At 42.6% G+C, this 27,565-nt stretch overlaps 1 protein-coding gene across 1 annotated transcript in view; it reads left to right on the forward strand.

Annotated features, from left to right (window-relative positions):
- Positions 1 to 27,565, forward strand: part of CUL3 (cullin 3) — a 150,567-nt gene that overhangs the window by 92,760 nt on the left and 30,242 nt on the right. The window contains exons 5-8 of the mRNA XM_077488284.1: positions 1,477 to 1,591; positions 13,390 to 13,618; positions 21,952 to 22,097; positions 25,599 to 25,775. Coding sequence (XP_077344410.1) covers positions 1,477 to 1,591; positions 13,390 to 13,618; positions 21,952 to 22,097; positions 25,599 to 25,775 — 667 coding nt within the window. The remainder of the gene's footprint in view (positions 1 to 1,476; positions 1,592 to 13,389; positions 13,619 to 21,951; positions 22,098 to 25,598; positions 25,776 to 27,565) is intronic.

Consider the following 27,565-nt stretch of genomic DNA (forward strand, 5'->3'; position numbering starts at 1 on the left):
TGTTCACTAAGGTTCTCTAACAAACCTCTGAGGGTTTCACAGAACAGCTGTATTTTTACTGAGATTTAGTTACACAGGTGGACTCTATTTGCTAATTAGGTGACTTCTGAAGGCAATTGGTTCCACTAGATTTTATTTAAGGGTATCAAAGTAAAGGGGGCTGAATACAAAATGCCCCCCACACTTTTCAGATATTTGTAAAACATTTTAAAAACAATTTATCATTTTCCTTCCACTTCACAATTATGTGCACCTTTTTGTGTTGGTCTAGGACGTAAAATGCCAATAAAATGTACATTTTTAATTGAGCCATGACAGAATGTGGAAAATTTGAATGGGTGTGAATACTTTCAAGACACTATAAAGAGAAGGGATAATGTAAATTAAAGTTTTAGTATTGCTTTAACCACTTAAGCCCTGGTCCAATTTGCAGCCAAAGGCCCAGGCCCCTTTTTGTGATTCAGCACTGCGTTGTTTTAACTGACAATTGCGCGGTCGTGTAACGTGGCTCCCAAATGAAATTGGCGTCTTTTTTTTTTTTTTCCCCACAAATAGAACTTTCTTTTGGTGGTATTTGATCACCTCTGCGGTTTTTATTTTTTGCACTATAAACAAAAATGGAGCGACAATTTTGAAAAAAGTTCTATATTTTTTACTTTTTGCTATAATAAATATCCCCAAAAAATATATAAAAAAAAATTTTTTTTTTCCTCCGCTTAGGCCCGTTACGTATTCTTCTACATATTTTTGGTAAAAAAAAATCGGAATTACTTTGATACTTCGATTGATTGGTTTGCGCAAAAGTTATAGCGTTTACAAAATAGTTTTATAGCATTTTTATAATTTTTTTTTTTTTTTTTTTGTGACTGCGACATTATGGCGGACACAGACATTTTGTACACATTTTTGGGACCATTGTCATTTATACAGCAATCAGTGCTATTTAAATGCACTGATTCCTGTGTAAATGGCAGTGAAGGAGGTAACCACTAGGGGCCAATGTAGGTGTTATGTATGACATTATGTTTTTTTTTCTTTTTAATTGTAGGGGGCGTGGCCTTGCATGTGACGTCACTGATCGTCTTTCCCTATATCAGGAAACAGACGATCGGTGACAGGCTCAGTAGGAAGCAGGGGGAGAGGTTTGTTTACACAGCCTCTCCTCGTTCTTCAGCTCTGTGACCCGATCGTGGGACACCAGCGGCGATCGGGTCCGCTGGTCCCACGGTGACGGAGCTCAGCACCGGGTCAGGAGCGTGCTGCCAGTGGCGTGGTCCCGACCCATGGCTGGGCATTTAAAAAGTGTGTGTGTGTGTATGTATGTATATGTGTGTGTGTATATATATGTATATATGTATATGTATATATATATATATATATATGTGTGTGTGTGTATGGTCTGGTTATAGGATCTCACTTAAATATTTAGTAAAGATAATTTCTGTTTTCTAATCACTTTACTCTATTTCTTGGCAGAGGTGCAATTAGAAATGCCTGTCAGATGCTTATGATCCTTGGGCTGGAAGGAAGGTCTGTCTACGAAGAAGATTTTGAAGCCCCATTTTTAGAGATGTCTGCAGAGTTCTTCCAGGTGAATGATTCAGTGTCTGCACTGCTGTCAGGTTTTAAAAAACGGCTGGCCAATCCTATAACTCAGTGCAGAGAGTTGTGTTAATGTGCCTGAGAAATGACAGGTGCAGTTTGACTGTCGAAATGGATGACAATATAAAATAGGCAATGGCTGTGTAAAGGTCTTCCTGTACATGTCAGCACTTACAACTGCTCTGGTGTTTGTGGGAAGATTTGCACATTTCTGCATCTCTGTCTGTCGTTAATTTTGATAGGCTGCCTACACGCATCTACATTATTGTTTATCATTTGTCAGGCACATAAACACAACCCCCTGCACAGGGACTTGGGTCTATGTGCCCCTGTGAATTAAGCCTTATTTTTTTTTTAGTGATCCTGTCAGTAACACCCTTCCTGTTTTTAGATGACAACTCCTTACTTGCTGTACTGTTCAGTGGAGCTCAATGTTGTCACTCTAGGATGCCCCCGAGATTTGGGCAACAAAAACCTCCACCTTTCCTCCTGTCCATTACATAGGAATATGGTGTCCAGTAATTCAGGTTACACAGCTGGGATGACTGATGAGATTGATTTTTGTTCAGGTTATTTATACTTTAATCCAAAGTCAAACACTGTCTGAATTTTCTTTTATTCTGATAACCTAGTTAACTCACACACAACCTCCTGCAAAAGTGACTTCTGAAATGACAGTTTGGCATAAAAAAAATAACACCAAACCTATAGTTTTTGTTGAATTATGTCTACAGTACTTTGCAAAAGTATTCACCCCCTTGGCATTTCTCGTGTTTTGTTGCCTCACAACCTGGAATTAACATGGATTGTTTGAGGATTTGCATCATTTAATTTACAGAACATGCCCACAACTTTGAATACATTTTTTTTTTTTTTTTGTGAAGCAAACAAATAGGACAAAATAACAGGAAAAGTCAATGTGCATAACTATTCACCCCCCTAAAGTCAATACTTTGTAGAGCCACCTTTTGCAGCCCTCACAGCTCCAAGTCGCTTTTGAATAAGTCTGAGTTTGCCACATCTTACCACTGGGATTTTTGCCCATTCCTCCTTGAAAAACTGCTCCAGCTCCTTCAAGTTGGATGGTCTGCGCTTGTGAACAGCAATCTTTGTCTGATCACAGATTTTCAATTGGATTGAGGTCTGTGCTTTGACTATTTACATGTTTCCCCTTAAACCACTCAAGTGTTTCTTTAGCCGTGTGTTTGGGGTCATTGTCCTGCTGGATGGTGATCCCCCGTCCTAGCAACTCTGACCATTTTCCCAATCCCAACTGCTGAATAACATCCCCACAGCGTGATTCTGCCACCACCGTGTTTCACTGTGTTCTGATGGTGTTCTGATGGTGTTCTTTGGTGATGTGTTGGATTTGCGTCAGACAGCGTTTTCTTTGATGGCCAAAATTGAATTTCTTTATCGTACATCACGACACAGAGCACCATAGTAATCACTATGTGGGTATCTAGGCACCCCCCCACCCCCCGGCGCTGTGCCGTGTATAGGACGTGGAGTCCACAAGGATGCACGACCCTAGCGCAGGCTTAAGAAATCAACTGGCGCACGATCTCCTCGGCTGATAGTGAGAGAAGCAAGCCTGGCTACACTTGGGACACAGGAGCGGTGGGGCGCGTGAGGACTGCAAAGGCATTCCTAATATGTAAAGGACTTTTTTCCCAGCGCTAGACTGAACTTGTATAGCGACATTATACTGTCAGACTATTGTTCAGCAATTACTGCATTTTAAACAGTTTAGTACCTCTGCTTTTTGTGCTTAGGACTATGTCTGTCAAAAAAGACACCACAAAGACCTCACAAATGGTACCAAAAATTCCACCTCCAGGCATTGGCAACTCCAGTCATGCCTCCACACCACTGGGGACAGTGGTCAAGAACCAAAAGAGCCTTGCCCATGAACATCCTAGTGATTCGGGCCGTGCGTCTGGCTCTGAAGGCCTGGACTTTTAGGTTACGGGATTGTCCTGTCAGGATCCACAGCTGTGGCCTATATCAATCACCAAGGGTCAGAGAGAGGTGAACCATATTGTAACTTGGGCAGAAAGGAATGCTCCGTGTCTATCAGCAGTCTTCATTCCAGGAGTAGAGAATTGACAGGCGGACTACTTGGGTCGCCAGCAGTTATTCCCTTCACCATGACATTTTTCGAGCTGTTTGCCAAAGATGGGGGACTCTGGCTGTAGATCTTCTGGTGTCCAGATTCAACATGAAGTTGGTGAACTTTGTGTCCATGACAAGGGATCCACTCGCATGCAGAATGGATGCGTTGGTGACCGTGGGATCAGTTCTCACTGATTTATGCATTCCCCCCTATTCAAGTTGCTGCCATGACTTCCTTGCAGGATCAAGCTGGAAAGAAAGCCGGTAATTCTGTCAGCACCAGCATGGTAAAGATGGCGGTGGAGGAACCATGGTCCCTTCTACTACGGCCAGACCTACTATCACAGGGGCTGATATTCCATCCTACCTTATGAATGCTAAATTTAATGGCTTGGCTATTGAAACCCACATTCTGAAGAAACGTGGGCTTTCTGGGTCTGTTATCTCTACCTTGATTAATGCAAGGAAGCCAGCTTCCAGAACTATATAGGCACCCTCGGAAGTATATCCTAGGCAGAATTCTTGCCTTTCTACAATTAGGGGTAGAGATGAAATTGGACTTGAGTACTATTAAGGGGCCAAGTCTCAGCTTTATCGATCTTATTTCAAAGACCGCTTGTGTCGCATTCTTTAGTCCAGGATTTTATGCAAGGGGTGATGTGGCTTAATCCACCAGTTAGGTCACCTTTTAACCCTTGGGACTTGAACTTTGTTTTGTTTGTGTTACTAAAACAGCCATTTGAACCAATACAGCATATTCCCTTAGTCCTCCTGACAAGGAAGTTGATGTTCTTGGTTGCTATAATGTGGTATTGGTATTGCGGCCTCCTCCAGGTTTTCTGCCAAAAGTGGTCTCAGGTTTTCACCTGAACCAAGATATTGTCCTGCCATGGCTTTTTTCCCAAAACCATGCTCCAGGGAAGAGAAGTCGCTACATTGTCTTGATGTGGTGAGAATGGTCAAAGTCTATTTAAAGACTGCTCAGATCCGGAAGACTGATGTCTTATTTGTACTACCAGAGGGTCTCCAAGAAACAGGCAGCGTCGAAATCCACTGTTGCTAAGTGCATTTGGCAAATTATAATTCAGACTTATGATTTAAGGGGTAAGATTCCTCTTTTTCAAGTCAAAGTGCACTCTACCAGGGCGTTTAGTGCTTCTTGGGCAGTGCGTCACCAGGCCTCCATGGCTCAGATCTGTAAGGCCGCAACTTGGTCTTCAGTACATACATTCACCAAGTTTTATCAGGTGGATGTAAGAAAACATGAGGATATCTCCTTTGGGCCCAGTGTGCTTCAGGCAGCAGTATAGGTCCTCAAGTCTGGGGGTGCCCTACAGGTTGTTTTTCCCTCCTCTCAAATAGCATTGCTATGGCATGTCCCACATAGTGATTACTATGGTGCTCTGTGTCCTGTGATGTACGATAAAGAAAATAAGATTTTTATAACAGCTTACCTGTTTAATCCTTTTCTTGGAGTAAATAACGTGACACAGATCCCTCCCCTCTTTCTGGGGTTTAGATATATTGCTTTGCTACAAAAACCTGAGGTACTCCTGGTAGGAGGAGGGGTGCTATAGGGAGTGAACTTCCTGTATTAGGTATTCCAGTGTCCATCACCTGAAGGTGCCTTATACCCACATAGTAATTACTATGGTGCTCTTTGTCCCGTGAATGAAAAGGATTTTACAGGTAAGCTATTATAAAAATCCTATTTTTAGTCTCATCAGACCAGGGCACCTTTCTCCATACATTTTGGGAGTCTCCCACATGCCTTTTTTGCAAATTCAAAATGTGCCATTTTGTTTTCTGCTGAGAGTAATGGCTTTCTTCTGGCCACTCTGCCATAAAGCCCAACTCTATGGAGCGTACGGCTTTTTGTCGTCCTATGTACAGATACTCCAGTCTCTACTGTGGAACTCTGCAGCTCCTCCAGGGTTACCTTAGATCTCTGATTAATGGCATCCTTGTCCGGTCCGTAAGTTTTGGTGTGCAGCCAACTCTTGACAGGTTTGCTGTTGTGCTGTGTTCTTACCATTTGGTTATGATGGATTTAATGGTGCTCCTAGGGATCATCCAAGATTTTGGATATATATTATAATTTTTTATTTATTTTTATAACCTGACTCTGACATTGTCCCTTACTTGTTTGGAGAGATCCTTGGTCTTGGTGGCAGTGTTTGGTTAGTGGTGACTCTTGCTTAGGTGTTGCAGCCTCTGGGGCCTTTCAAAAAGGTGTGTATATGTAATGACCGTTCATGTGACTTTTGGGCTTCATAAAAAGGGGGTGAATACATACACACATGCCAATTATCAGTTTTGTACTTCTGAAAAATAGTTTTATGTATATATTTTTTCAAATTTTTATTTCACCAATTTGGACTGTTGTGTGCTGATCCATCAAATATAATTCAGATAAAAAAATGAACTAAAGGCTGTAATTTAACAACATGGGTAAAAAGCCAAGGGGGTCAATACTTTTGCATGGTACTGTATGTACGATAGGTAAAGTCATGTCTTCTAGATCATTTACCATTTTATCAATGGGCTATCTTTGTGAAAGGTAATAAACCTTATTAAAAAAAAAATGAAAAGATGTAACCCCCCCCCCCCATGTTTTATTTATTTATTTATTTATTTTTCTTGGCTAGTGTCTTAGGAGGATTCCGTATTTCCTATATATAGAGAAAAGTTCAAAGTGTAACTAAGGGCAATTTATTTTTTATTTTTTTCATCTTGGATATTTTTTTTATTGTGACTGCGACATTATGGCGGACACATCGGACATTTTTGGGACCATTGTCATTTATACAGCAATCACTGCTATATAAATGCAGTGATTCCTGTGTAAATGACACTGGCAGTGAAGGGGTTAAACAGTGGGTGGCAGTTTAGGGGTTAAGTGTTCCTAGGGGTGTGTTACTACCTGTGGGGGGGCTGGGCTTTCATTTAGTCAACACTGATCTCTGCTCCAATCACATGGAGCAGAGATCAGCGTTACTAGTTGCTAGGCAGAACGGGGAAATTCTGTTTACAACGGCATTTCTCCGTTGAGCCGCCCCGTGAGACGATCGTGGGTATGCCTGTGGCGAATGAGTCCGTGGGACCCGCGACCGGACTCACGGGGGTCCCGACCGACACGCGACGATGGCAGGACGGCATTAAAGATTGGACATACCTGTACACCAACATGCCTGCCCGTGCCATTCTGCCGACGTACATCGGCGTGCGCCGGTCAGGAACCGGTTAAATGCCTTTTTAGTTACGCTTTAATTGTTTTTGGTAACCATTTTTCCTGTTTTTAAAGCTCTACTTTAGCAAACCTAAAAAAGATCCTCCCTTCTTTGCAGGAGGGTTGAACCAGCATAGCAAACGTTAAGTTTTTATTTCTGACTAGGGGATTTGATAAAGCAGTTTTATTCATCTGATCCTCCACTCCTGCAGGCTCCTCCATGCTGCTAGACCAATCCTGGTAGCCTCTCCTTCCCAGGGCTACTCCCTTCACCTCCTGGCCTCCCAGGGGAGACTCGGGTAATGGCTCCCACTGCTACCCGCCAAATCCTGTGAGGAGAGAGCAGGGGACAAGGTCAAGCGACACTTCCACACGTTCCTTCTTAACCACCCACACCTGGGTAGACTGAGAGTGTCAAGCATGGCGCTCACAGTTCACCTATTTTGAAGCCTATTAGAGCCAATGGCTCTAATCAGGTGCTTCAAAAAGCCCTCAGCCGCTGTAATTCAGGTGCCGGGCACCCCAAAAGGGACCGGACACCTAAATATGGGGGTGGCAGCGGTGGCTATGGATAGATTCATGCTATGCATGAATCTATCCATTGGTCATAGAGGGGGTGGCACCTGTGCACCCTTTTGGATGCACCGCCACTGATGAGCACATTCACATACATATGCATATATGAGCTTGGACGCACACAAATACAGTAGCTAGTTTTATTTTTTTTAAAAATCGGCAGACGCTTACCTTGGTGCTTCCTGCCGGGTACTGCGCTGTAGGGGGAGACAAAGAGTACAGCACTGTGCTTTCACTTAGGCTAATGTGAGGAGCTCCCTGTACAGTGCCGATTACAGTTTGGCTGATCGGGGAGCTCCTCTCAGCCCCCCCCCCCCCCCCCCCCATCAAAGAGTACAGGGGGCCCGGTCGCCATGGCGATCTTGGCGACCCCTATAATTCCACCACTGCGACCAGCTGGTTGTGCCCAAGTTGATCATTCAACTTGGGTACAGTCAATCTGCCCATGCATGATTGGAATCTCGGCCAGGACCTGCTGAACTGGCCAAGATTCGAACAGTCTATGGCCAGCTTTAAAATATTTGTGGAGCTACCCAACTATCCTAGTTACAGCAACCTAACTGTATCTGAGCACCATAAACCAGTAATGCATGCTATTTTGATTCAGTTTTAATATTCAAAGCAAGCTCACCATTCCATCCATGTTTCCTTGATTTATTTTGTTGAGAAATCACTTTGAAAAACGCCCCCTAGCATTTCTAGCTGCGGCTATCTTGCGTGAGGGTCCATGATTCATGTAGCATTTACTTCCTAAAAACAATCTGGCATGCAGGCAGTAATGCACGCTTTGCTAAGAAAATCCCTCATGCCCTCATCCAGATTAAGGAAAAAAGCCCATGAAGACTCCTGGGATGTGTGACATCATTTTGGCCTAGGCCAGAAAGCAACTGAAGAAATTAGTAAAGTTAATGGGGAAAAAAAAGTTAAATATAATATGCTTTATCATCTAGCTACCCAAGACAGCAGTGCAAAAATCCCAACTCTGATCATTCATTTTGCATTTGGTGCCTGTGTTGTCTCTCGTTTGTGAAGAGGACAGAACAGATCTCTCCGCTAGTGAGGAAGAAAAGATGCAATGTATCTATTCCTTCTCTCTGAAGGAGATGTCTGCACTAAGGCCCTTTTCACAAGGGGTGGACTACACTAGCTCACCAGGGGATCGCTCCATTGATCCCCGCTGACCAGGCGGATGACAAATCCATCTGCTCACTGCAGGGATGGATCTGTTAGAGCCCTGCTTTTATTTTGGGAAGATCGGATGAAAATAGACAGCATGTCCTTTTTAATCCAATCCCTCTGTTTTCAGCGGATCTTGTGGGATTGGATGGCAGGCAGGTGGTCCGCTCAGAAACTGACAGGCGGGCCTAATGTCCCTGTACACAGAATCTGAAAATCCGGCGACAGATCGTATGACTTTTTTTCTTGATAGTCTTAAGAAGAAATTTAATAGGTTACTATACTATTAACTATACTATTAAGCAATGTGATGTAATTTGTTTATATTGTATTTTTAGACCATTTTTACTGATTTAAACGATAATCGTACGATCTGGTATCGTTAAGCCCTGGTTCACACTGAATCGTTTTGACATGCGATTTGTCAAATCAGCGGTTATTGCCGTCAATGCCACTGTCCTAATCGATGTGGCATTGCATTTGCGGCACTACACAGACTTCATAAAGTAGTTTCTACACTACTTTTTTGTGATTTCAGGCTCCGATTTACATTGACATCTGTGCAGAAACCTGCACAGATGTCTGATATTGCGGCGGAACTCGGGACTGACATGCCGGAGTAAAATCGTGTGAGTTCAGCTGAAATTGCACGGCTTCATTCCTGCAGCTCAGTGTGAATCTGGGCTCAAGATACATTTTTGTGCTTGCTCGATTGAGTAATATCAGATGAACTGTCATGATCGGCTATCGAAAGCTGTTATCTAACAATCAGATGATCATACAATCGCTTCAAAAGCTGTATTTTTCAGACGATTTTTGGATCGTGTACCAGCCTTAAAGTGGTTGTAAACCCTTACAAACCACTTTGACCTACAGGTAAGCCTAGATTAAGGCTTACCTGTAGGTCCAAGCAATATCTCTTAAACCTATATGGTTTAGGAGATATTTGCCCGAAAACGGCCACCGCTGTCTACGGCGCATGCGCCGCAGACAGCGGCGCGCAGGCGCACTGAGCGCGGCATTTCCAAGAATGGAGCTGCCGCGCGTATCGACTCCCGTGTGACAGCGGCGGAGCTGCGAGACCCCACCAACAAGATGGATGCGGCGGACTACAGGGGACAGCGGCGACTTCGCTGGCTCCTGTGTCAGGTAAGTGACACATAATGGGCTACTATGCGATGCATAGTAGTCCATTATGCTTTGCCTTTGCAGGGAATGAAAGGGGAAGTAAACTCATCAGGGTTTACTTCCTCTTTAAGGCTTGGTTCACACTAATGCAATGTCATTTTCAAATTGAAAATGTTGTAGGACTTGATGTTAACCCCTGACCCCCCCCCCCCCCCCCAACCTCAACCTTTCTAGGTAATTTTTGCTGCCTAAAAACTCTCCTCACAAGCACATTCCATTCACACTTACAGTGCCTACAAGTAGTATTCAACCCCCTGCAGATTTAGCAGGTTTACACATTCGGAATTAACTTGGCATTGTGACATTTGGACTGTAGATCAGCCTGGAAGTGTGAAATGCACTGCAGCAAACAAGAATGTTATTTCTTTGTTTAATTTTTTTTTAAATAGTGAAAAGTTTATTCAGAGGGTCAATTATTATTATTCAACCCCTCAATTCAACAGAATTCTGTTTGGTTCCCCTAAAGTATTAAGAAGTAGTTCAGGCACAAAGAACAATGAGCTTCACATGGTTGGATTAATTATCTGTTTTTCCAGCCTTTTCTGACTATTTAAGACCCTCCCCAAACTTGTGAACAGCACTCGTACATGGTCAACATGGGAAAGACAAAAGGAGCATTCCAAGGCCATCAGAGACCAGATCGTGGAGGGTCACAAGGCTGGCAAGGGGTACAAAACCCTTTCCAAGGAGTTGGGCCTACCTGTCTCCACTGTTGGGAGCATTATCCGGAAGTGGAAGGCTTATGGAACTACTGTTAGCCTTCCACGGGCTGGACAGCCTTTGAAAGTTTCCTCCCGTGCCGAGGCCAGGCTTGTCCGAAGAGTCAAGGCTAACCCAAGGACAACAAGGAAGGAGCTCCGGGAAGATCTCATGGCAGTGGGGACATTGGTTTCAGTCAATACCATAAGTAACGTACTCTACCGCAATGGTCTCCGTTCCAGACGAGCCCGTAAGGTACCTTTTACTTTCAAAGCGTCATGTCAAGGCTCGTCTACAGTTTGCTCATGATCACTTGGAGGACTCTGAGACAGACTGGTTCAAGGTTCTCTGGTCTGATGAGACCAAGATCGAGATCTTTGGTGCCAACCACACACGTGACGTTTGGAGACTGGATGGCACTGCATACGACCCAAAGAATACCATCCCTACAGTCAAGCATGGTGGTGGCAGCATCATGCTGTGGGGCTGCTTCTCAGCCAAGGGGCCTGGCCATCTGGTCCGCATCCATGGGAAGATGGATAGCACGGCCTACCTGGAGATTTTGGCCAAGAACCTCCGCTCCTCCATCAAGGACCTTAAGATGGGTCGTCATTTCATCTTCCAACAAGACAACGACCCAAAGCACACAGCCAAGAAAACCAAGGCCTGGTTCAAGCGGCAAAAAATCAAGGTGTTGCAGTGGCCTAGTCAGTCTCCTGACCTTAACCCAATTGAAAACTTGTGGAAGGAGCTCAAGATTAAAGTCCACATGAGACACCCAAAGAACCTAGATAACTTGGAGAAGATCTGCATGGAGGAGTGGGCCAAGATAACTCCAGAGACCTGTGCCGGCCTGATCAGGTCTTATAAAAGACGATTATTAGCTGTAATTGCAAACAAGGGTTAGTCCAAAAAATATTAAACCTAGGGGTTGAATAATAATTGACCCACACTTTTATGTTTAAAATTTATTAAAATTTAACTGAGCAACATAACTTTTTGGTTTGTAAGATTTATGCATCTGTTAATAAATCCTGCTCTTGTTTAAAGTTTGAAGGCTCTAACTTATTTGCATCTTCTCAAACCTGCTAAATCTGCAGGGGGTTGAATACTACTTGTAGTCACTGTAAGTGCATTCTGCTCATGTTTTTTTGCATGTTTTTCACATATAAATGTGCTTCAACTCCATCTAGTGGCCATAGTGCAAAATGCAATGTAGTTTTATGAAACGCTGCAATGAGAAAATATACAGCAATTTTGCCACTAGAGGTAACGATCATAGGAATTTAAAGTGCCTTGAAAAAGTATTCACACCCCTTGAAATTTTCCACATTTTGTCATGTTACAACCAAAAACGTGAATGTATTTTATTGTGATTTTATGTGATAGACCAACACAAAGTGGTACATAATTGTGAAGTGGAAAGAAAATCATAAATTATTTTCAGATTTGTTTACATATAAATATCTGAAAAGTGTCACTTGCATTTGTATTCCGCCCCTTTACTCGGACCACAACTAACTAAAATCTAGTAGAGCCAATGGCCTTCAGAAGTCGCCTAATTAGTAAATGGAGTCCGTGTGTAATCTGTATAAACACAGCTGTTCTTTGAAGCCCTCATGGGTTTGTTAGAGAACCTTGGTGAACAAACCGCATCATGCAGGCCAAGTAACACACCAGATAGGTCATGGATAAAGTTGTGGAAAAGTTTAAAGGAGGGTTGGGCTATAAAAAATTATCCCATGCTTTGAACATCTCACGGAGCACTATTCAATCCATTATCAGAAAGTGGAAAGAGTATGGCATAACTGCAAGCCTACCAAGACATGTCTTTCCACCTAAACTGACAAATCGGGCAAGGAGAGCATTAATCAGAGAAGCAGCCAAGAGGCCCATGTTAACGCTGGAGGAGCTGCACAAATCCACAGCTCAGGTCCGAGAATCTGTCCAAAAGATAACTATTCATGCACTCCACAAATCTGGCCTTTATGGAAGAGTGGCAAGAAGAAAGCCATAAAAAGTCCAATTTACAGTTTGAGAGAAGCCATATGGGGGACACAGAAAACTTGTGGATGAAGATTCTCTGGTCAGATGAGAACAAAATGTAACTTTTTGGCCTAAAGGCATGGGAGGATGAATGGAGAAAAATACAGGGCAATCTTTGAAGAGTCTGCAAAAGATTTGAGACTGGGGCAGAGGTTCACCTTCCAGCAGGACAACGACCCTAAATATACAGCCAGAGCTACAATGGAATGGTTAAATCAAAGCATGTTCATGTTAGAATGGCCCAGTCAAGGGCCAAAGCTAAATCCAATTGAGAATCTGTGTCAAGACTTGAAAATTGCTGTTCACAGAAGCTCTCCATCCAATCTGACAGAGCTTGAGCTATTTTGCAAAGAGGAATGGGCAAACATTTCACTCGCTAGATGTGCGAAGTTGGTGAAGACCTACCCAAAAAGGCTTGAAGTTGTAATTGCAGCAAAAGGCGGTTCTACAAAGTACTTGGGGAGCTGAATACAAATGCACGCCACACTTTTCACATATTTGTAAAACAATTTGAAATTTGATATTTTTCCTTCCACTTCACAATTATGTACCACTTTGTGTTGGCCTATCACATAAAATACCAATAAGACATGTATGTTTTTTGGTTGTAACATGATCATGTAGAACATTTTAATTCCGGGAAAATGTGTGCAGCCTGCAGGAATGTTTGTGACTTTATAAAACACATTCTTTGTAAATGGACCCATAAGTGTCCTGATGCGGCACTTTTTAATATCCTATACATGTCTTTTCCACAGATGGAAAGCCAAAAGTTTCTAGCTGAAAACAGTGCCTCAGTGTATATAAAGAAAGTAGAGGCTAGGATAAATGAAGAGATAGAACGAGTCATGCACTGTCTAGACAAATCCACAGAGGAGCCAATTGTGAAGGTTGTGGAGAGAGAGCTAATTTCCAAACACATGAAGACCATTGTGGAGATGGAAAACTCGGGATTGGTCCATATGTTGAAGAATGGAAAGACAGAAGGTAAGCCCCCATATATTAGAAAGTTTGTGTTTCATACCATTGTAATGTGACTGATTGCAGTACTATTTCTAGTTTTCTAGAAATAGACATGCTGGCTTCCATCGATTCTACAATTGCAGCCAACCCTTTACAATTAACCACTTGCCACCCACACCAGTTCTGACATCTCTCATACATGTAAAAATCTTTCTTTTTTTTTAATCAACTTTATTGCTATCACAAGGATTGTACAACATCCCGTGTGATAGTATGGGCTGTGACAGGTTCTCTTTATGGAGAGATCTAGGGTGTGTTAGACCCCAGATCTCTCCTCTGGCCTCCAAAGCGTTTTGCTCAAACTGAGATCGGTTTGATTAGATGCTTGTAAACACAAAACCGGACGTGAAGAAGTCCTTGTCGTTTTCGGTTTCTCATCTCCCAGGGAGAGAGAGAGAGAGAGAGAGAGAGAGAGGAACCACATCAGTTCCTCTGTTTAGTGTGCCAAAGGCTGGGCGATATGGTCCTGGGCTCCTCGGTTGGACAGTAGAGTCTGGGAAAGGTGGTGGGGGACACCCTTTCACTGCCTGTGGAAGTGGCTGACAATTTTGATACCTACAGATGCAGGCATCATCCTGATATAGCCAATGAAACTCAAGGATGTTGCATGATGTCCTACACGTGGCATTTGACTAAAATGTAAAATGCTTGGCAATTACCAAGTCTCACCAAAGGTTCCCGTGGTTTGCAATGGATGATCGACCATTTGCGGTTTGGTCTGTCCACTGCTCCCAAAGTATTCGCCAAGGGTGCTAGCCCTGGTCTATGTACTTTGGGTGTAATTTTCATAGGTTAACAGGATGACTTGTTCACGAGCAGTCTGCTCTGTGGGGCTCAATGTGACTTTAATATTTAGGTCTGATTTCTATGAGGTTCCTCCCTCTGTCTTGGAGGGTCCTGGCGAAGGATGACGGCTTGTTGGGCTGGGGTTGAGTTCTGGACAATCGCAGTCCAGGTGACTTAGTCTCCACTGCCCATCAACAGTCTGGAATTAAGAGCAATTAGCCTTGCTGCATTGGTTGGTGCAGCTGAAGTGCTTACATGTAAGGGTTCAGTCTGACAATGCCACTGTGGTGGCCTACAGAAAGCATTGTAGAGGCACCAGAAGTTGCTATCACCAACTGATTGGGGGAGTGGTGCTGAAGATCTCTGCCAACAGTGGGGAACCCCAGATGTGGATCTTGTGTCGAGGTTCAATGTGAGACTGGACAGACTCAGGATCAGGGATACTCAAACATTTGTGGTGGAATGCTCTGTAAATGCCAATGGACCAGTTCTCACTCGTTTATGCCTTCCCATTATTGCAGTTTCTACCTCGTTTGGTTTTCAGCATTTGGGTGACGGGCATTCTGGTGATTCTTATCACACTAGTGTGTCCCAGGAGAACTTGGGACTCTGACATTGTCGAAGGACAAATAATGGACCCTTCTAGTCAACCCGAACTCCTGTCACAGGATCCGATCTTCTATCCTTCTTTACAGTTGTCTGCTTTAATGACATGGCTGTTGAAGCCAGGATCCTAGGAGACGCGAGACTGTTTTACTCACATAACAAAAGAAAGCACTTCTAAGTAGATCAGGGTTTAATGCATCAAAAATGGAATAAGCTCATGAATTTCAATACAAGAGGTCCAGCAGGGAGGTCTTCTTGGCACACGATCCTGTTTCCCAAGATCTCTGATTTTGTCACTTCAAGAAGACCCCACTGCTGGATGCCTTGTATTGGAAATGAATGAGCTTCTTTATCTGCTGATTCCTATGAGTGTTTTTAACCGTTTTTGATGTATTAAACCCGTATCTGACTGCACTTGGTGCCTTCTTTTGTTCCATTTCTACCAGTTTGCTTCTGTCCTATGGGGTGATACTGAAGTGCTTCCCGGGCTTCCTATCTATTGATTTTTGTCTATTGATTTCCCTTGTTTTCAATGACTGCTCATTGTACCAGGTGCTTCTGGGATATTTGTCAGGTTTTGGTAGCTCACGTTTGTGAAGCTGCTACCTGGTCTTCATTTCATACCTTTTGTGAAGTTTTACAATGTGGATGTTCAAGCTGCTGAGGACTCCACCTTTTAGGTACCAAGCTTTGCAGGGTTCTAACCTGTTCTAGTTTGTTTGGGGTCAGTTAGCTTGTTGCCTTCTCCTCCTATTCAGTGCTTTGGGACATCTTTGTCATAATGGATATGAAGATAAAGAAATAAAAATTAGTGCAGCGCTAGACAGAATGTCACTAGATCTGTGGAGACATCTAGAACTTACCCATAAAAAGATAAGATCAAATATAAATCCACTATGTCTCATGAATAGTACTGAAGCACAATGCAAAGACCAGTGGAATGTGTAACATAAACACACTATAACATGTGAATGGTATATTCAAAAAAATGAAAAACAAAAATTTAAGTCAATAGTGTTGTTCAAACACTGACAAAATTATATAATAAACATGCGTGTCCAAACAAACAAGTGCAGTGAAGGGGAGCAACCTTCAGATGAAATCTGAGACATAAAATCCAGATAGATCGATTGGATGCCAAAATACACTTGAAGGTGGTATAAATGAGAGGTTGGGTACTCTTACCGGATGTGGTGGACACATATACCTTACAGCAGTGGGTCAAACGAGCTCGTAACGCCTCAATTCTTGGTGTTGAATGCAGTAATCCTGCGACTCCAACCATGCGTTTTTTTATACCATACATCAGGGTGGCACTGAGACCGACAACCTGATGATCCCACTGGATGTAGTTGTTCCATGACTCCAACTGTACATCTCCAGACCGTAGAACAGGATGGCAGATAAACCTAATGTATCCGAAGGGTGGTGCCATAGGAGGAGCAGGGGGAATCGCCATGATCCGAACGTGGAATAGAATTAAAAAAATAGGCTCCATATGGTGCAAGTCAACCAAAAATGGTTTTAATGTAAAGATATCCTACAACTTAATGCAGGATACAAAAAAGTGATCACAAGATAAAAATATGCATAAAACACCTCCCACAACACAATGTGGGAGGCGAAAGAATGCTGTACTGACGCGTTTCGACTGTATGGCTCTTCAACTGGGGAATAACTTTGCCTCCCCACATTGCAACTGTATTTATAGACCATTCGCAGATGAAAATTACATCCGGGAACCGTCCACAACATGGTGGAACCGGAATTGCAACACACAAGCATGTGCCTCAAGCCTCTAATTCAATATAAATAAAGGGTTTATAGTAAAAAAAGCATGGATCCTGCATGATTCCAAATGATACAATTTTAGAAAAAGACAGGAACTAAACAAGGACACGGTATTAATTGATACAGGACTGCCTGCTATGAACAGCAGGGCAAGGGTCAGTATAGATGTAATTTCCACCCAAAGTGTCATTTGACACTTTAGTCATCATTTTCTTTTCTGTAGACTTTGAGTGCTAGCAGCTTATCTTTGTAGATCACCATTTATGGTTTAGCACAGTTTTTTTTTTTTTCTTCTTTTTGGATATGAAGAGTCTGTATCATGAGATGTACAGTACAATTAAAGATTTATTTTTTTGTGCTACCAGTAATTATTTTTTCCTGGGTACAAGACACCGGGGTCCCACCCTTCTTTCTTTGTGGTTTATTACTAACCACAAAAACTGAAGGATTTTTTTATTTCTGCCATAGTATAGAAACTAATTGCGTTTATAGATCATTTTTTATTCTAAATGCTGAATGCAGTGTTATACTTTTTAATATCTCAAATGTTCAAACAGAAGTGATGTATTTGTTGTATGTACAAAAATGTCAATGTCAGGTTGATTACAGCTTTGCACTTTACTGCCATGGAATGCAGTGCTTTTTTTATAACCAGTTGCCGACCGCCGCACGCCGATGTACGTCGGTAGAATGGCACGGGCAGGCATAAGGACATACATGTACGTCCCTTGCCTCCCGCGGGTCGGGGGCCCGATCGGGCCCCCGCCCGGTGCCTGCGGCGGTCGGTTTTCGTCCGGGAGCGATCCGGGACGAGGGGGCGGCCATTCATTCATGGCCACCCCCTCGCGATCACTCCCGACGAATAGAAATCCCCGGTGACATCACTTCCTCTCCTGTAATGTAAACACAGGAGAGGAAGTGATGTATTCTCTCCTCCGTGTCGGTATTTTTCGTTCCGACACGGAGGAGAGCGGATCAGTGAGTTGCACCAACACTCTACACACACAGTAGAACATGCCAGGCACACTCACACCCCCCCTTTACCCCCCGATCACCCCCCCCAATTACCCCTGCCCCCCAGTCACAGTGACACCAATGTCATTTTTTTTTTTTTTTTGCATTGGTGTCATTTGTGACTGTAATAACTGTTAGGGCAGTTAGAGTTAGCCCCCTTTAGTTCTAATGTACCCCCCTAACCCCCCCAATAAAGGTTTAACCCCGTGATCACCCCCCGTCGCCAGTGTCACTAAGGCTGGGTTCACATTGCAGCGGTTTATGAGAACGAATGTGATTCGCACCGCACTGCAGTGCAAATCACATCCGATCTCTGTGCGATTCGAGTTCAGCCATTCGCCGCACCCGCCACACCCGCCGCACCCGCCGCAAATTCGCACGGGACCCTTTTTTTGGCCCGCAGCAGAATCGGATCGCATGGGTGTTCACACCATGCGATCCGAGTTTGCAGATCGCACTGCGATATGCGAACTGATCTGGGGGTGTCAGTAACATTTCACTGACACTCCCAGCAGTTCGCATAGGGCAGTGTGAACTGCCGCCGGGAGGCATGCGATGCGGGAACCCGCCGCGGATTCGCGGCGTTTCCGCATCGCTCCAGTGTGAACCCAGCCTAATAAGCGATCATTTTTCTGTTCGCCGTATTAGTGTCACAGGTGACGCTAGTTAGGCAGGTAGGTATTTAGGTTCGCCGCAGCTTTTTATAGCGCCAGGGACCCCCATATACTACCGCATAAAGCCCCCTGATTGCCCCCTAGTTAACCCTTTCACCAGTGATCACCATATAACTGTTACAGGTGACGCTGGTTGGTTAGTTATTTTTTTATAGTTTCAGGGCACCCGCCATTTATTACCTAATAAAGGTTTAACCCCCTGATCACCCGGCGGGTGTCATTTGTGACTAATAACTGTTAGGGCAGTTAGGGTTAGCCCCCTTTAGTTCTAAGGTACCCCCCTAACCCCCCCAATAAAGGTTTAACCCCGTGATCACCCCCCGTCGCCAGTGTCACTAAGGCTGGGTTCACATTGCAGCGGTTTATGAGAACGGATGTGATTCGCACCGCACTGCTGTGCAAATCACATCCGATCTCTGTGCGATTCGAGTTCAGCCATTCGCCACACCCGCCGCAAATTCGCACGGGACCCTTTTTTTGGCCCGCAGCAGAATCGGATCGCATGGGTGTTCACACCATGCGATCCGAGTTTGCAGATCGCACTGCGATATGCGAACTGATCTGGGGGTGTCAGTAACATTTCACTGACACTCCCAGCAGTTCGCATAGGGCAGTGTGAACTGCCGCCGGGAGGCATGCGATGCGGGAACCCGCCGCGCATTCGTGGCGTTCCCGCATCGCTCCAGTGTGAACCCAGCCTAATAAGCGATCGTTTTTCTGATCGCTGTATTAGTGTCACAGGTGACGCTAGTTAGGCAGGTAGGTATTTAGGTTCGCTGCAGCTTTTTATAGCGCCAGGGACCCCCATATACTACCGCATAAAGCCCCCTAATTGCCCCCTAGTTAACCCTTTCACCAGTGATCACCATATAACTGTTACAGGTGACGCTGGTTGGTTAGTTATTTTTTTATAGTTTCAGGGCACCCGCCATTTATTACCTAGTCTCACTAGTGTACCCCTAAATTTAGGGGTGTCTACTTTCTAAAATGGGGTCATTTGGGGGGGGGTTTGTGCCATCTTGGCATTTTATGGCCTTCAAAACTGTAACGCCCTTAGAAAGCCTGAAGGCGGTGCTTGGTTTTTGGGGCCCCGTACGCGGCTAGGCTCCCAAAAAGTCCCACATATGTGGTATCCCCGTACTCAGGAGAAGCAGCAGAATTTATTTTGGGGTGTCATTTCACATATGCCCATGGCATGCGTGAGCAATATATCATTTAGTGACAACTTTGTGAAAAAAAAAAAAAAAAAAAAAAGTTTGTCATTTTCCCGCAACTTGTGGCAAAATATAAAATATTCCATGGACTCAACATGCCTCTCAGCAAATAGCTTGGGGTGTCTACTTTCTAAAATGGGGTCATTTGTGGGGGTTTTGTGCCATCTTGGCATTTTATGGCCTTCAAAACTGTAATAGGTAGTGAGAAGTGAACTCAAAAATTTACGCCCTTAGAAAGCCTGAAGGCGGTGCTTGGTTTTCGGGGCCCCGTACGCGGCTAGGCTCCCAAAAAGTCCCACATATGTGGTATCCCCGTACTCAGGAGAAGCAGCAGAATTTATTTTGGGGTGTCATTTCACATATGCCCATGGCATGCATGAGCAATATATCATTTAGTGACAACTTTGTTAAAAAAAAAAAAAAAAAAAAAAAGTTTGTAATTTTCCCGCAACTTGTGGCAAAATATAAAATATTCCATGAACTCAACATGCCTCTCAGCAAATAGCTTGGGGTGTCTACTTTCTAAAATGGGGTCATTTGTGGGGGTTTTGTGCCATCTTGGCATTTTATGGCCTTCAAAACTGTAATAGGTAGTGAGAAGTGAACTCAAAAATTTACGCCCTTAGAAAGCCTGAAGGCGGTGCTTGGTTTTCGGGGCCCCGTACGCGGCTAGGCTCCCAAAAAGTCCCACATATGTGGTATCCCCGTACTCAGGAGAAGCAGCAGAATTTATTTTGGGGTGTCATTTCACATACGCCCATAGCATGTGTGAGCAATATATCATTTAGTGACAACTTTGTGTAAAAAAAAAAAAAAAAATTTTTTTTTGTCATTATTCAATCGCTTGAGGCAAAAAAATTAAATATTCAATGGGCTCAACATGCCTCTTATCAGTTTCCTTAGGGGGTCTACTTTCCAAAATGGGGTCATTTGGGGGGGTTTTGTACTGCCCTGCCATTTTAGCACCTCAAGAAATGAGATAGGCAGTCGTAAACTAAAAGCTGCGTAAATTCCAGAAAACGTACCTTAGTTTGTAGATGTGACAACTTTTGCGCAAACCAATAAATATACAATTATTGACTTTTTTTTTACCAAAGACATGTGGCTGAATACATTTTGGCCTAAATGTATGACTAAAATTGAGTTTATTGGATTTTTCTAATAACAAAAAGTAGAAAATATCATTTTTTTTCAAAATTTGCGGTCTTTTTACGTTTATATCGCAAAAAATAAAAATCGCAGAGGCAATCAAATACCATCAAAAGAAAGCTCTATTTGTGGGAAGAAAAGGACGCAAATTTTGTTTGGGTACAACATTGCATGACCGCGCAATTACCAGTTAAAGCAGCGCAGTGCCAAAGTGTAAAAAGACCTCTGGTCATTTACCAGCAAAATGGTCCGGTCTGAAAGTGGTTAAAGTTATTTTAGTGTAGCAATTTGATGCCAGCATTTTAATATGGATCCTAGTTGTCATTTTGTTTCTTGATCTTTACCAGATTTTTTAAAGCAAGTTTTGGATTGGACTATTTCCTGGCCAGTCTTTATTTTTATTTTTTCTGCATTCTCTGAGCTCAGATCCCCTACTTTACCCCCACCCCCCCCCCCCCCCCCCCCGCCCCCCCCCCCCCCAGGATCGTTTGGAACGAGCAATTAAATGTTGCAGTCATCATGTGCACTGCTCTACGCACACTTCAAATATTCACAAAAATGGAACAACATTGGTGGGCTACAGAATTAATGATCACTGTGATGGCCAATCAGAGGCTATCCCAGCAATCATGTGATCGCAATACAGTTCCCCTAGGCCCCGATTGTGAGTAGGAAACCAGAGTTTCTGTGCTTTTGGAGTAAATCAGTCACTTGATATTACATACCCTGCGTTTTTCTAGTGTGCATATTTTTGGCCACTAATGTAAGTGACAGACTGATTTGATTGGGATTGGCTTGTAGAGTAAAGGCTTGTATCAACAGGTAGAGGCCCTACTTACAGCCTGGACTTGGAATAAAGAATCTCCACAGAGGTATGTAAAGTTTTATTGGAAATAAGATTTGTACCTGTTCTTTAGCAGTATTACTGTTTTTTTTTTTTTTTTTTTTTTTTACAGTTTGTGACTTGGGAGGTTCACTCTTCAGTTGGGTAGCATTAAGTAAATGTTGTTTTTGAATTATTATTTTTTTTTTTTTAAATCACTTTATTTTTAATTTTTCTTAGATTTGGCCTGTATGTACAAGTTATTCAGTAGGGTTCCAAATGGTCTCAAGACAATGTGTGAATGTATGAGTTTATACCTTCGAGAACAGGGGAAAGCCCTGGTTTCTGAAGAAGGGGAAGGAAAGAATCCGGTTGATTATATCCAGGTAGGACTTCTTTAACCATTTCATGCTTAAGCCTTTTTCTGTCATTTGTTTGTGTGTATGTGTATATGTGTATATACACCCCTAGAGAATAAAATGGTGATTGTTGCTTTTTATGTACTGTTGTTTTTCAGTTAAATATACAAACTGCAAAGTCTAGAAATGGCCTCAACAAAAAGATGTGAATAGGAATCTGTAAACAGGATTTGTTAAAGGATATGTTCACATTTTATGAACATGTTACATGCTACACCTGTTTTAAATAGAAAAAAACGAGAAGGACTATGGACTTTATAGGCACAATCACAAATAATTGGTTAAAAAATAATTTTATTCACAAGTATATCAGAAAAAATATGTAACATAACATTAAAAACCATAGACGGTCATTATAGTCAACCATAATACACTTGGTAATAAGAAAGACGTCTCTTGAACATTCCATAATCCAAAAATTGGTATAAAGACAAAATTGTGGAACATAAAAGATGATTCAATAGTGATACTAGGCTTCACATGTTTCACGTGTAACCACGCTTCTCCCGGACCTTAACACGACTGGCTAACAAAAGGTGAAAGAAAATAACCACCATACCACTCTGTCTTTTGATAAATTTTATCCATTTCATACATGCTACACCTGTATTTGTGTGGCATGTTCAGCAACCACCCACCCACCTGCACTGCCAACCCCCCCCCTCCCAATTTTGACAGCAGCCAAGGATAAAAGGATCCCGACTTGTAGTTCTCAATGAAATGTGAGGTTGCTGATGAGCTTTCGTAGTTCATGGATTCTTCCTGCTCTCCAGTAACCATTTTGCCTGTACTGGAGACTGTACAAGCAGACTGCTATAGAGTCTGCAGGAGCCTGACAATTGCGCACATGATCTGCAGGCACCTAGGGAAGAAAAAAAATTGCAAATTTTTTTCATAAACACTTCAGCCCCGGAGGATTTACCCCCTTCCTGACCAGAGCACTTTTTCCGATTCAGCGCTGCTTTAACAATTGCGCGGCCGTGACACGTTGCACCCAAACAAAATTGTCCTTTTTTCCCACAAATAGAGCTTTCTTTTGGTGGTATTTAAACACCTCTGTGGTTTTTTTTTTTTTTTTGCACTATAAACTGTGACAATTTTTTAAACTTCTTGCAATAATAAATATCCCCCAAAAATATATGACCGATGTGTATTCTACATATTCGGTACAAAGGGTAAACCGCGCTACTCAAACAACAAAAGAAAGCAACCTATAAGCAGCAACCCTAATCGTAATACTCCGATATCAAACTAAATAGGTGAACAAAATGAGCTGCGCTAAAAACAAATAATTAAAAATTAATCAAACACCTAAAACCTAATCAAAACCTATACCAATAAACGTGAAAAACAATATTGAATTGACAAAAAATGTGATTAGTAAATAGTATACATGAATACTATCATATCATCATAGAGTGAATAAAGTGTATACTAGATCTAAAATGAAATTAGTATAAATAATATAGAAAAAACCCCACAATAATTAATGTAAATTGAAACAAAAAATAATAATGTGTGCTAAATCTAAACGAATAAAATTAACAAAAATAATATTCAAAAACCATAAAAAGTTCATATGGGATGAAGAAAAAAAAAAATAAAAAAATTAAATTTTTTTAGTCCAAAAATATTATTGATTCTTCAAACTTGATATTAGGGTGCAAAAATATCCACAAATGCGTGTATATAGAAAATATTCAAAACAATCCTACACCAGTGAGAAGAGGGGCCGCTTACCAGAGCTTTAGATCCCAGTGTTAGTGAGATCAGTAAGGCAACAGCACAGAGGTTTCTGGGTGAACCGTCACAGGCATCCCACCATCTACATCTCCAATACGAAGGCTCCAATCGGGGAACGAAGGTGTCGTAGATTGCTGACACCACGCTGTCTCTATCTCCAGTACGAAGCCTCCAATCAGGAAACGAGGGTATCGTGGATCATATATAAAAGATCAAAGACACTCGCATAGCGTAAAACCACTTGGTTTAATAAAGTAGAATTTAAAAAAAATTTTACACTCACATACGTAAAGAAAAAACGATCACATAAAAAACGAGCCGGCCGGACTCGTGTGCCGCCCGCACTTCCTGGTTGGGCGTAGAACGCGGAGACGTCAGAACGCCGTTCTGACGTCTCCGCGTTCTACGCCCAACCAGGAAGTGCGGGCGGCACACGAGTCCGGCCGGCTCGTTTTTTATGTGATCGTTTTTTCTTTACGTATGTGAGTGTAAAATTTCGTTTAGATTTAGCACACATTATTATTTTTTGTTTCAATTTACATTAATTATTGTGGGGTTTTTTCTATATTATTTATACTAATTTCATTTTAGATCTAGTATACACTTTATTCACTCTATGATGATATGATAGTATTCATGTATACTATTTACTAATCACATTTTTTGTCAATTCAATATTGTTTTTCACGTTTATTGGTATAGGTTTTGATTAGGTTTTAGGTGTTTGATTAATTTTTAATTTTTAATTATTTGTTTTTAGCGCAGCTCATTTTGTTCACCTATTCTACATATTGACGGTAAAAAAATTGCAATAAGCGTGTATTGATTGGTTTGCGCAAAAGTTAGCATCTACAAAATAGGGGATAGTTTTTATGGCTTTTTTTTTTTACTAGTAATGGCGGCGATCTGCGTTTTTTTTTATTTATTTATTTTTTTTTTTTTTTGGACTGCGACATGGCGGACACGGACAATTTTGACACATTTTTGGGACTATTAGCAGTTTTACAGCGATCAGTGCTATAAAAATTCATTGATTACCATAAAAATGTTACTGGCAGTGAAGGGGTTAACCACTAGGGGGCGATCGAGGGGGTTAATGTGTTCCCTAGTGTTTGTTCTAACTGACGGGGAAAGGGGACTGTGTAGGGGAGCAGATTGCTGTTCATACTTTGTATGAACAGACGATCTGTCAGTTCTCCCCTCAGAGACCCCTGGGCACTCACATCGGCTCTGTGGGCAAGCAGGGGGCATGCGCGCCCCTAGTGGCCACAGGGAGAAGCAACGTTGCATAACGTTGCCTCGCCCAGCTTTGCTATTCCGCAGTACAACTGTGGGGGCAGGTCGGCAAGTGGTTAAAGTGAACTTTTTGTTTGGCCAGAATCATCTGTCTATGATCATAGAAAATCTCCACCAAAAAAAGTATTTGGATGTCATTATTTATGTGCATGATTCCCAAGCAACATGAATTTACACGTCACCGTGTTTTGCAATCCATTTAAAATCTGACACGGAAGCAAAACCGATAAATACCCAATTAGTTCAATGCCATCTTTGACATATATTTAGGAGTCTCTGATCTTGGGTAGAGTAGCTACTTAAAAGTACTTTTCTGTAACTTTCCTAATCCTTGTATAATTGGGGAAGTTTAAATGTGCTATACTGCATATTGGCAGAAGATGATTTATTTGATGTAACATCTTAATGTTGGTCTTTTCTTATTTACAGGGCCTCCTAGACCTGAAGAGTAGATTTGACAGGTTTCTTCAGGAGTCATTTAGTAATGACCGTCTTTTCAAGCAAACTATTGCTGGTGATTTTGAGTACTTCCTCAATCTGAACTCCAGATCCCCTGAGTACCTTTCTTTATTTATTGATGACAAACTCAAAAAAGGAGTTAAAGGAGTAAGTTGTCCTGGCAATGCATTTTTTTTCTTTTTTCCACTATCTGTTCTGAGTGGGCAAGTGGTGTTTTAACTACTCCACTTACTAGTGGAGCTCATGAGTCCGCTAAGTTTAAAGCGTTAGCGTTTGAAAAGGTGAACTATGCCTGGTACACACGATGAGATTATCGGATGAATGATCGTCCAGTTTTATTTATTTATTTTTTTGTATGCTAATCTCAGATCAAATATGTACATTGCTCTAAGGCAGTTTCTCTTACCCTACTGCTCCAAAAAGCCTCTACCCCATGTGGAGGGTGCGAGCCCTGTATGCATACAGATACTTAGAAGAAAAGAAGGCTGGACGGCCGGACTCCTATGCATTTTCTTTATTCAAGTACCAGATACAAAGGTGAACTACAGTTATCAGCTTGCATGTTTCACACCTAAGCTATGAGTAAGCACCCGACCTTGGTGTGAAACATGTAAGCTGATACCTGTAGTTCATCTTTGTATCCGGCACTTGAATAAAGAAATTGCATAGGAGTGCAGCTGTCCAGCCTTTTCTTCTAATCTAGGATCAAACCTGAAGAGTTTACTTGCGTCACAAAAAGTATTGTGCGACAGATTTGGAAGTGATATATTCTGTTATGCATTTGTATTGCATTTTCGAATGACTGCAATACTGATTAGACAAAAATCGTACCATCTGGCGTTGTACAAAAAATTTTTTTGTGCATTTCCAATCAGATAATATCGGTTGAACTGTCATGATTGTCTCTCGACAGCTCTGTACTAACAATCCGATTATCGTACGATCGTTTCCAAAGTGGTACTTTTCATACAATTTTAGTATCATGTGTACGGGGCTTTAGGCATCTTTTACACGGGGGAGAATCCGCTTTACTCAGCAGCGGATCTGTCCATTGATCCCCCTGCAGAGCGGGTAGCTGTCAGGTCTGTGTCTGCTCAGTTTCTGCAGAGTGGACACTGACACTGTCTCTTCTGCTCTTTGGGCAGTCTGGTGTAAACAGATCAGCTGTCCATTTATACCTGACTGTCCTATGATCCGATCTGTCAAGAAGAGGGGAACAGATCCTTTTTTTTTTGTGTGTGTGTGTGTTTGTTTTTTTGTTTTTTTGGCATGGATCAGATTGGCATTAGGCAGGTGTAAATGGACACAAGTCGCTTTCACACCCTCCAGTCTAATGGGATACATGAACCATCCGATCAAGTCCACCTGAAAAACTGACTACTGGAGCTGATCGGATCGCCCATGTGAAAAGGGCCGAACACCCTACAGGGACAGCAACATACTGATCAAGATTTAGCCTGTGCTTGCTGAACCTGATAATTTTGCATCAGTGTATGGCCAGCTCAAGTTTGCTATGTGGGGAATGAAAATGAATATTTCCTCAGTATCTCTCTATAAATGAATGTGGGTTTATGCGATTGATGGCACCAGTGACTTACCGTATTTATCTGCGTATAACACACACTTTTTCCCCCTTAAAATCGGGGGAAAGTCGTGGGTGCGTGGTTATACGCCGATCCCCACTGTCTGTGAGTCTAAAAGACCGAGCGCCGCCGAAAAAGACCGAGCCGTCTGCTCGGCTCCGCTCGAAGTCCCGCCTCCCTGCTGTTTCTGGAGCGAGCGCTGCCTAAAAAGACCGAACCGACTGTACTGTGTGCTCTACTCGCAGTCCTGCCCATACTGGGCGTGACTACGAGCCAAGCCGAATACACAGTCGGCTCGGTCTTTTTCGGCAGCGCTCGCTCCAGAAACAGCAGGGGGGCGGGACTGCGAGCGGA

This window comes from Lithobates pipiens, unplaced genomic scaffold (genome assembly GCF_037356315.1).
Source record: "Lithobates pipiens isolate NorthernLeopardFrog02 unplaced genomic scaffold, aLitPip1_a1.2 Scaffold_18, whole genome shotgun sequence".
Lineage (NCBI taxonomy): Eukaryota > Metazoa > Chordata > Amphibia > Anura > Ranidae > Lithobates > Lithobates pipiens.